The 11,182-nt window shown below is 54.8% G+C and overlaps 1 protein-coding gene across 2 annotated transcripts in view; it reads right to left on the bottom strand.

The window, feature by feature from the left end:
- Positions 1 to 11,182, bottom strand: part of TRPV3 (transient receptor potential cation channel subfamily V member 3) — a 42,428-nt gene that overhangs the window by 7,583 nt on the left and 23,663 nt on the right. For both annotated transcript variants that reach the window (XR_004265775.1, XM_032270065.1), the window contains 7 exons: positions 10,254 to 10,534; positions 7,258 to 7,434; positions 5,876 to 6,034; positions 5,144 to 5,245; positions 3,951 to 4,024; positions 2,048 to 2,213; positions 225 to 291 (listed from right to left, as the gene is read on the bottom strand). Coding sequence is in view for 1 of the 2 variants with exons in the window: in XM_032270065.1 (XP_032125956.1) it covers positions 225 to 291; positions 2,048 to 2,213; positions 3,951 to 4,024; positions 5,144 to 5,245; positions 5,876 to 6,034; positions 7,258 to 7,434; positions 10,254 to 10,534 (1,026 nt within the window). In the remaining variant the exon portion in view is untranslated. The remainder of the gene's footprint in view (positions 1 to 224; positions 292 to 2,047; positions 2,214 to 3,950; positions 4,025 to 5,143; positions 5,246 to 5,875; positions 6,035 to 7,257; positions 7,435 to 10,253; positions 10,535 to 11,182) is intronic.

The following is an 11,182-nucleotide window of genomic DNA, read 5'->3' as shown; positions in this document are numbered from 1 at the left end:
GATTAGATGGGTAGATGATTAGATGGATGGATAGATGGATGGATGATTAGCTGGATGGATGGATGAATGGATTCTTGGAAAAGTCTTGGAAAATGGCAAGCATGGAAAGTGCCCCACTGATAACTGATGTAAGTGTTGCCGAGGCCACCATGCGCTTTGTCCTTTTGACATCTGTATAAAGTGTTCACGAATGTGGGAGTTACTATTATTTACAAATCAATTACCTACTCCAAATCCAAGCAAAAAAACGATATATACGAACAAGAACTTCAGAACGTCATGCAAAATGACCTGCAAAGAAAGAAACAGAATTCAAGCATAAGGTGCAAGCACATATTCACTGTACGCTGATCTTCCTGCTTCCCACCCTCTCCCAGCCCCTACCCTAACCATCCCTTCACTTGGGCCACTCTCCCCTGCCCCAGCCAAATCTTCCTGATGTTCCAAGGCTCAGCTCTGGATCCCGCCTCCTCCAGGAAGCCTTCAGTTCCTGCTCCAGCCCCAGGTTCTCTTCTCCCTGTGATCTGCCCTGTACCTTTCACCACAGGTTCTCACATCTGGAATCCTCACACTTCCTGGGGGCAGTGGCATGCTGGAGCCAGCTCAGAACAGCTCGCAAGAGCTGAGAGTTACATTTTCCTGAAGTCTGTGAGCTGGTTGTTAAACACAGCCATTACTCGGAACTAAATCAAACTTTCAGTTAGAAGATAAGTAAGTTCTGGGGATTTAATGTACAGCACAATGACTATAGTCAGCAACACTGTGCTGTGTGCTGGAAATCTGCTAAGAGAATAGATCATACATGTTCTTACCGCACACAAAGAAACAGCAACTGTGTGAGGTGATGGGTGAGTTAACTAATTGAAATTGGAAATCATTTCACAATATATACGTATATCAAATCCTTGCATTGCAAAAAAAAATTAAACTGTATAAACTTACAATTAAATAAGTCATATTTTTTTTAAAAAGACAGGCCAGGCACAGTGGCTCAATCCTTAAGACAGTGATTGAGAAAGTGTTAATCCAGATCACATTTTTAAATCTGTTCTGTCTGCAGCCTTTACACCGTGTACAGCACACACATATCAATAAAATATTCTTCCGGTGTTTGCAAACTATCATCCAATTCAGCAAAGAAGTTGCTCACATCATTGATAAACAAGTAAAGTTCAACATAAATCTTAACTGTTTCACTTTAATCACTGCTTATAAAGAAGAATAGCAACCAACATTCATGTCTGAACAGTACTCTTCTGTCAATTGCAACTAAAGGTTGACGACAAAAACTAGAATTCAATAAAAAGCAACAAATCAGCCAAGCGCAGTGGCTCACACCTGTAATCCCAGCACTTTGGGAGGCCGAGGCAGGTAGATCACCTGAAGTTAGGTGTTCAAGGCCAGCTTGGCCAACATGGTGAAACCCCATCTCTACTAAAAATACAAAAATTAGCCAGGAGTGGTGGCGCACGCCTGTAATTTCAGCTACTCAGGAGGCTGAGGCGGGAGAATCACTTGAATACGGGAGGAGGAGGTTGCACTGAACTGAGACTGGGTCAAGACACTCCAGCCTGGGGGACAGAGCAAGACTCAGTCTCAAAAAAAAAAAAAAGGCAACAAATTATTCTGAGACTCAACTGGCTACGTGGAATTTACAATAAACTGTATTGTATATTTTCATTATTTGCAAATTGCATGATAGACATCCTTTAATAGTAAAATGTACGATAAGTTTATGTGTATACATACACACACCTATATATACATATTCCACCTACACACACACACACACACACACACACACGCACGCACGCACAGAGTGGTTGTTAAATGTTTACCAGCACGCCACTGCCCGGGGGTGAGAACATTCCTCCACAAAGCATCCCCCTCCCCGGTGCCCCACAAGCCTGGGGGATTTAAAGTCTGGACGCCTAACACGGCATTCGGGAAAAGGAGCAGTGGCCGCCCCTCGGTCAGCCCCTCTGCCTGCAGGTCCCAGTGTCCCCATCTGAAAAGCGGCCGTCCTCTGAGGGCCCGCCCAACGCACCTTCTGGATCATGACACTGTACATGCCCATGGACTGGAATCCCCGCGTGTAGTAGAGCATGTTCGCCCAGCCCAGGGCCATGGCCAGCACGAGGCAGGCGAGGTACTCTTTGTAGGCAAACAAGTACAAGAAGACAGACAGTATCACAAGCACAGCTTGAATAAAACTGTTCAGGAGACACAGGAGACACCAGCCTTACTTACGATTCCTCAGCATCAGGGCAAAGACATGCACATCCCCAAACCTCTCCTACACCCCTGAACAGTCACCCCGGTGACAGGCACTAAAGAGATGGGTATCAGGCTGCCCCAGATCCACGCAGCCACCATACAATTCAGCCTGCAAAAGCATCACCAGAGGCCAGTCACAGCCCGTAGTAGGCTGACTGCAGCTGATGGGGGCTTAAAAAAAAAATACAAATCCACAGGGCCGCAGAAGGTTCTAGGGTACAGCCCAGGAGGCCGTATATTTTTTAAGTTACCCACACGGGCCGGGTGTACTGGCTCACACCTGTAATCCCAACACTTTGGAAGGCTGAGGTGGGGGGAGCGCTTCAGGCCAGGAGTTCAGGACCAGCCTGAGTGACATAGCAAGACCTTGTCTCTACAAATAAAAAATATATAGAAAAAAAATCTAAGTCACCCACAGAATTTCTGATTCCCACATTGATTTGAGAATTTCTAGAGTAGACCAAAGATGTGGCAAATGACTGCATTTTTAACCAAAATGACAAAAACTGCCAACATCTATACTTATAAGCCAATCACAACAAAAGTCCCCCAAACCCTACTTTTTAAATCTTTCTGTGTGCGTGGAACATTGAGTCTCACTCTGTTGCCCAGGCTGGGGTGCAGTGGCGTAATCTCTGCTCACTACAACCTCTGTCTCTAGGATTCAAGCAATTCTCTTGCCTCAGTCTCCTGAGTAGCTGGAATTACAGGCATGCAGCACCACGTCTAGCTAGTTTTTGTATTTTAGTAGAGACGGAGTTTCACCATGTTAGCCAGGCTAGTCTTGAACTTCTGACCTCAGGTGACCCACCTGCCTCAGCCTCCCAAAGCGCTGGGATTACAGGCATGAGCCACCGCTCCCAGCCTCAAATCTCTTTAAAGTATGATATGTGGTAAGTGAAATAAGCTAATCCTAAAAAAACAAGTACTACATGACTCAACATATAAGGTACCTAAAATAGTCCAATTCACAGGGAAAGAAGGAAGAATGGTGGTTACGGTGGGCGGGGGGCGGGGCTCAGATGGAAGCAGAGGAGTAGGGGCTGTTGATTAATAGGTGTGGAGTTTCAGTTTTGCAAGACGAAAAGAGTTCTCGACACTGACTGCCCAACAATGTACTTCACAGTGTTGATTTGTACGCTTCAACAATGGTTACCATGGTAACTTTATGTTACGTGTATTTCACCACAATTAATTTTTTGTTTTGAGATGGAGTCTCCCTCTATTGCCAAGGCTGGAGTGCAGTGGCGCAATCTTGGCTCACTGCAACCTCCACCTCCTGGGTTCAAACGATTCTTCCTGCCTCAGCCTCCCAAGTAGCTGGGACTACAGGCACGTCCCACCACGCCCAGCTAATTTTTGTATTTTTAGTAGAGACAGGGTTTCACCATGTTGGCCAGGCTGGTCTCAAACTCCTGACCTCAGGTGATGCACCCGCCTCAGCCTCCCAGAGTACTGGGATTACAGGCGTGAGCCCCCATGCCTGGCTGCCCTGAAGTTTTCTGATCCTCTCCACCGGCATCCATGTGTCTCCTGCTAGGAGGGAGTGGAGGTCCCTGGCGTGTCCCTGTGGCAGAGTGCCTGGGATGATTGTTCAAGGGGAACGCAGCAGTCACCACACAGGACGTCAGCCCCGCCTGTGAGGGGGTAACCAAGGGGCCAGACCTACTTACAAGACAAAGTGAAACCAGGCATCCGAGAGGATGGACTGCAGATCTGAGGGTCTCAGCAGGAAGATGGCAATGCCCTAGGCCAGGAAGGAGAGAAAAACTGCACCCTCTTCATGGCCCTTGCTGGGGGAGCTGAGCAGGGGGTGCTTCCCCAGGACCGAGACTCAGTGAGGGTTGAATGTGCGAAGGCCTGGCTCCAGCCCAGGTGACGGATAGGTAAAGGGACCTGTGCCTGGTGGGGGGGGCGTAGGCTGCTCCACGGTGAAGGTGGGCGCGCCCTCAAATCTCACCTCCCTCACTTCTTACCCCATTCTCACCCCAGAGCCTGCAAAGCGGTACAATCTACAGCTGCCTTCCATTCCCAAATCCAGCCTCCGAGCCTTTGCTCATGCTGCTCCCCACACCCACCCTGCAGTGACCTTGTCCCCACGGTCCTCATGCCCAATCCTACTCCACCAGAATAAGTGCCATGTCTGCCCTCAAGCATCTCTGCCATCCCCTGGCCCCAGGTAAAAGTCACCTCCCTTCCTCTGAACACTGATCTGAACCCAGCTTAGGGTCTTGTTTGGTCTACTGTCAAGTCTTGATATTTGTGGCCATATTATCTCCCCTACCAGGCTGTGAACTCAAAGAGGGTAAACTCACCCCGTCCCTATCACCTCCTCCAGGGCCACACATATATAGAAGGTGTTCAGATTATATGTGTTGATTCACTGAATGGATGGGTGGATGGATGGACAGATGGACGGACGGACAGACGGATGGATGGATGGATGGAGGGAGGGAGGGAAGGAGGGAGGGATGGAGAGATGGAAAGACGGTTGGATGAAGGATAGAAGGATGGTCGGTAAGGATGAGTGGGCATGTGAACGGATGAATGAGTGGCTGGGACCATGAAAGAGAGCAGGTGATCGGATGGGTGACAGGGGTGGGAGAGGAGGATGGACACTGAGGGCTGGGAGGATAGATAAATGGCAGATAGTTGGACAGATGGATAGAGAAGTAGATGGATGGAGTAGGGAGGATAGGCCAGCCTTATTCATTTGTTCCTACAACTCAGAGAGCTCAGGCTTGGGAAGGAAATGCCTCCCCAAAGCTCCCCAGCTGTAATGGCAGAACAGACAGGGATGAAGGCCAGGCATGCTGCCACCTGCCCACCTTGAGGGGCGGTCCGGAAGGGCCGAGTGGCCACTCACCTCTTTCACAGAGATGCACGTGGCCCAGATGAGTACAAACATCCTCCCCAAAAGCTGCAGCCACCCCATCTTGTGGGTCAGGGCCAAGGGGTGCGGGAGGGCCTGGGAGGAAGGAGGAGGGGTGGTCAGAATAGAGAGGAAGAAGGGTCGAGTTGGTCCCAACACTAGAGGAGTCAAAACACAGGAAAAGTGCTCAAGCCAGGTCAGAGGCCAGCATGAAACCCGATCTCTTTACAGGTCCAGAGAAGGAAGAGCTGCTCCCTGACCCCTACCCTCCCCACCCTTGATGGAAGCCCAGATCTCTACAACGAGGAGTATCATCCAACCAGTGCTAAGCACCCTCATGCTCTACTGCAACAGTCTTTCCAGAACCCTCCGTATCCAGACACTCAACATGGCCTCACAGCACAGTTCAATAAAGCCGAGGCTCCGTGCCCCGTGTGATGGAAGGGAAACTGGGGCCCAGCAGGCAGGGAGCGCTTAGCCCCCTCCCATTTCCTGCGGCCCTCACAGCAGAAACACCCAAACAGTTCTATATTTAGACAGAGACCCCGGGCAGGTCCTGAGTCTCTGAATTCTCCAACTTCCCCCAACATGGGTCTACCTGGGCCTCAGCCCAGCCAAGCACTGGAGACAAACTCAGCCCCTCCCTGGGGCTCAGTTTCCCCATCTGCACGTGGGGCAGCTCCAGCTGTGCCCGCCCCCTCTTCCCCCTGCAAGGGGCCCACGTACCTCGTCCTCCCGGGGGCGGTAGTATGAGACCAGGGTCAGGGTGATGTTGTAGAAGAAGTAAAAGCAGAAGGACAGAAAGAACATGTACTTGGCAAACTTCTTCCACTTCATTCGTAGCAGCGTGTGCAGCGGCTCCAGGGTCAGCATCTCGTGCCGGTTCTGGGGGGAAAGGCCAGCAGTCACATGGAGGCGAGGGAGGAGGGGGCACCGAGTTCAAATGGCCCATGGGAGCTCCGAGTCAGTGCCACCCTGGAAGGGGCCATCATTACACCCGGTGGACCGGTTTGGCCGGAAATGCTGGGAGGGTGATGCCAGCTCCTGAGGTTCCTCCCCAGGGTGCTCGGGCAGCAAAGGCCCCCAGAGCCCGGGTTCCAGCAGGAGGACCCGAAGCACAGCAGAAAGTGAAGGCTGGAAGTGGGCAGGAGGTGGTGACAGCAGTTCCAGCCCCAGTTTGCCCCTCCTTCGCTGTGTGACCTCAGGACAGCCTGACCCTCTCTGGGCCTCAGACTCCTCACCTATACAACTGGGAACAATCCCTGCCCTGCCAGCCAGGCTGCTGTGAGGCGCTGGGAAGACCCAAGGCCAGGAGACTCTGGGAAGCACGACTCTTGGTAAAATACAAAGGAGGAAGGCCCAGCCTGCTGCCCCGCTTCCCCCAAAAGCTGAACACGCTTCACCTGTTAGAGTGGACAGGTCCTCCTGTTCACAGGAGGAAGACAGTGTCCGAGGCCTGGTCTCACCAGACCCAGGGGGTTCCCATCCCATCGGTCAGGAGAGCTCAGGCAGAGAGCTCCTAGGGATAAGGCCAAGTCTCTTTGTCCCGCACCCTAGCCTATAAACCCTACAAAAAGCCCCAGGACAGGGGCCAACCTGGGCAGCATCCAGCTGCTCCTCTCTTCACCTCCATTTGCACCAAACTCCTCCCACTAGCCTTCTCCAGGAAGGCCCCCCTGATTTCTCCAGCAGTGCACTCTCTGACCCTCATTTGGGACCAGTTTTTGGGAGAGAAAGCATCCTACGCCTGGCCATATACACCAACAGGGGATGGGAGAGACACAATATGTAAAGGATCAGCCCCAACCACCCCTTCACCCACACCCACACTCACACCCACACCCACACCGCCCTGGATACTGGGTCCAGAAGACCCCCCCCAACCACCACCACTCAGGTCTACAGTCCAAGGTCAACCAGGAAGAGTCGGGCCCAGCATCTGTGCCAGGCCTCCACTTTCTGTGCCTGACTCTGACCACTAAGGCAAAGGAGCATGGGAGGCAGACACAGCGGGGAGGGCTGGGAGCACTGGGTCTTCCCAGCATCTGTGAGCCCCCGGCCTGAAGCCCAGCCCTCAGTTCCCTGCCCAGCCTGCCCGGGAGACCCACGTCGATGTTGGTGTTGTAGACAGTGATTTCCAGCACGGAGTTGTCTGTGGTGGTGTCCACGTTGGTGAGGTCGTACAGCGAGGACGACACGGGTCCATACGCCCAGTCCGTGAACTTCCTGGACAGGCTTCGGAGCCGCTTCTCCTTGATCTCACGACTCAGGATGTACTTCAGGATCTAGGACGGGACGAGGCACAGCTGTCAGCTGCAGAACAGGGGCCGGGGCTAGCAGAGCTGGGCCAGCCAGAGGCGGGCTGGGCCCACAAGATACTCCCAACCCAGGACGGGGGGAGATCTGCCTCTACACCTGGCGCAGTGACCCCCGGGCCCCATCTTTATCTGTGGAACACGCACGATGTTTGCCATTGTGCCCATCTCACGGGAGGTTGTGAATGCCAGGGAAAAAAGGTGGGAAGGTTCTTTGCAGGCTGCAGCAAGCTGCACAATCAGCTTGAAATCCTCCTACCAGCCGCAGCCCCAGTTCAGTGAAAAATGCAGGCACTGATGATTTCTTAGAACCAATTTCCATTTGTTCTGGACTTGAGAAGAAGCCAGAAGTCTTCCCAGCTGCCCCAGTCCACCTCAGCCAAGACCCCTCCAGCTGCGGCTCACCACTCTGGCCAGACGGGTGGTGATGATAGGCACCACCCCTTACAGGGAGGCCCGTGGGACTTTGGTAGGTCAGTGATCTTCAAAACTCTGCTCCGTATTAGGGTCACTGGGAAACTCGGAAATACCCACAGCATGGCCGGGCGCAATGGCTCACGCCTGCAATCCCAGCACTTTGGGAGGCCGAGACGGGTGGGTCACTTGAGGTCAGGAGTTCGAGACCAGCGTGGCCAACATGATGAAACCCCATCTCTACCAAAAATACAAAAATAAGCCGGGCGTGGTGGTGCATGCCTATAATCACAGACTCAGGAGGCTGAAGAAGGAGAATCGCTTGAACCTGGGAGGTGGAGGTTGCCGTGAGCCGAGATCACACCACTACACTCCAGCCTGGGCGATGAAGTGAGACTGTCACAAAAAAAAAAAAAAGAAAAAAAAAAGAAGCCACACGCAGCAGCTCATACCTGTAATCCCAGAACTTTGGGAAGCCCACAAGGTCAAGAGATGGAGAGCATCCTGGCTAACATGGCAAAACCCCGTCTCTACTAAAAATACAAAAATTAGCTGAGCATGGTGGCACACACCTTAGTTCCAGCTACTGGGGAAGGCTGAGACAGCAGAATCACCTCAACCCAGGAGACGGGGATTGCAGTGAGCTGAGATCGCGCCACTGCACTCAAGCCTGGCAACAGAGCAAAAGAGACCACAGCATCAGCTAATGAACTCAAAATCTCTAGAGTGGGACCTGGAGTCTATTTTGTGAAGCTTCCTGGGTGGATCCAAGTGCAGGGATCGGATTTTGGATGCAGAGCCGCTGCTCTCTGGCTTCCTGCTTCCTGAAAGCTGAGCCCTGGGTCACCCCAGGATGGGGACATGGGCTGCCTGGGGCACCAACTCAAGACCCAAGAGGAAGGGACTGCTGGGAAGGACAGCGTCCAAGGCCTGGTCTCAGCTGACCCAAGGGATTCTATCCTGTGTGTCATGAGAGCCCAGCCAGAGAGCTCCTAGGGATAAGGCCAAGACTCTCTGTCCTGCACCCCAGCCTGTAAAAGCCCCAGGACAGTGGGCAACCTGGGCAGCATCCAGAAAAGTTTTCTGGAGGACATGGAACAGAGGAGGGGAGCAGGGGACAGGTGCCTTCCCCAGGCTGGCCACAGCGGGCACACTGTCCCCTGGAGAACAAGGGTGTCCTGGGGCCGTGCTTCATGCAGGAAGCCTCCTCCCTGGGCTGGGGCAGCAGGGACAGCACACACCACAGTGGCACACAGGGAAGCCAGCCTTGGAGAAAGCTCCATCTGCAACCACAAGCTGACTCCTCAAAGCCTCTGCAAGCCGTGGCCCTGAGGGTGGGCAGGAGGCTCGGGGAGGCAGCCACACAATCCCTCCTCTGTTGAAGCTGTTCTCCAGCTCCTCCTCCCCCACGGGGGAATAAAAAGGGCCCTTGTGGGGCCCAGCCCTGGCCACTTGGGACAGGACCAAGGCCCTCAGGGCAACTGACAGGGGTGGGGGGGGAGGGTACCCCGAGGCTGGCACCGCTGTGATTACACAACAGCCACCACCCCGCAGCGTCCTCCTGTGGCTTCCAGGGAGCCACGGCCTCCTCGCAGAGGGCAGAGACAGCGAGGCTGAAGAACATGCTCGGTCCCCAGGATCAGTGCCCCAGAACATGAGGCCCAGCCATGATGCCAGCCCCTGAAAGAGATCCGTCCAGCCCTGCTCCAGCCTTCACCAAGGCTCCCAGCTAAGCCTCGACTTCTCAGCCGCGTCACACAAGGCAAGAAGGGCCCGAAGCAGCCACACTGCTGAGGACGTGACACGGAGTTCCAACCCGACAGCCAGGCTGGGGTCTCTCCATAACTGGGAAATGGCAGCCCATTGGTTCCGGGCCGGAGCAGCCGTCCTGAAACTCACGAGGGGCAGAAGTCCCCGAGGGCCACCCACTCAGCCCTGCGGGGGCTACGGTGTCACCTCAGCCTCAAGCTCCCCCAGCGCAGCCCTTCCAGGGCAAGGGATAGAAACGCGGCGGATTGGGGGCAGAAATGTGGGGATCGGATGCACAGGCCGCATGGCGCCAGCTCCGAGGGGCCCCTCAGAACAAACCCACCACGGCCGCCACTGCGTTTCTGGACCTCAGGTTGGGACCTTCCCAAGCCCGCGGCTGTGCTCTGTGGATCCCCGGTCGGAGGCCCCGGGGCTGAGGGAGTGGTCGCTGTGCCTCCCGACCCCGCCTCCCGCGCTCCGGGCCCCGACTACCACTCATCGGGCTCCGCCCCCGCGCCCCCCCCCGCCCCCCGGCCCCCGCCTACCGCCCCCCGGACCCCGCCCCCCGCGCTCTGGGCCCCGCCCCCCGCGCCCCGGGCACCCCGTCACCGCGCCCCGGGCCGCACCTCTGCCTTGCCCATCTTGGCCGCCAGCTGCAGCGGCGTGAGGCCGTCGTTGTTGCGCGTGGTCTCCAGCTCCCAGCTGCCGCTGCGCCGCAGGATCGTGTCGTACATGCGCTTCACGAAGTCGTTCTGCGTCTGGAAGTCCTCGGCCACGGTCACCAGGGCGTGGAGGATGTTGTTGCCCCGCGAGTCCTGGGAGGCGATGTCGGTGCGCTCGTGCTCCATCAGCAGCTCCACGATCTCGGGCTGGTTGGTGCACGCCGCCAGGGCCAGGGGCGTCTCGCCTGGGGGAGGAGGGCGCCGAAGCTGGGTTCTGGGTCCTTGGCTTGGGCGGCAAGCAGCATCCCCAAGCCCCAGGACTGGGGCCCACATCCTGTCTCAGCAGGATCCGCAAGTGAGGTTCCCTGGTCCTCTCCCCATCTCCTGCTTCTGTGGGGGAGGCTGAAGCAGCCTCCTCACTGGCCTCCCTGCTGCCACCCTGGCCCTTCTGTACGTACCTGCTGGGCACAGCAGCCAGACCAACCTGTTAGCGCCTCCCCCAGAATGAAAGCTCGAGTTCCAACGACACCCACAAAGCCCTGTGTCCTCTGACCTCTCCTCCTCTCCCATCACTCACTCGCCCTGACAATGGCTTTCCTCCACTTCCTCCAACATGCGGCCGGCCCGGGGCCTTTGCTTGGCTGTTCCCTCTTCTCGTAGACAGCCAGTCCCTTGCTCCCTCACCTCCTTCAAGTACTTGCTCAAACGTCCCCTTTCAGTGATCCGGCCTAACTGGCTCTATTTAAAACTAAAGAATTTAAAACTATTTAACTCTATTTAAAATTGAACTGTTTAACTCTATTAAAATTAAAATAAGGCGGTGGGTCACGCCTGTAACCCCAGCACTTTGAGAGGCCAAGGCAGGCGGATCACCTGAGGTCAGGAGTTCGAGA

The sequence above is a fragment of the Sapajus apella genome, unplaced genomic scaffold, assembly GCF_009761245.1.
Source record: "Sapajus apella isolate SASKATOON/1434 unplaced genomic scaffold, GSC_monkey_1.0 scaffold202, whole genome shotgun sequence".
NCBI lineage: Eukaryota > Metazoa > Chordata > Mammalia > Primates > Cebidae > Sapajus > Sapajus apella.
The sequence above is the reverse complement of the archived record's forward strand: the minus strand, read 5'-3'. Positions and strand labels throughout refer to the sequence as shown.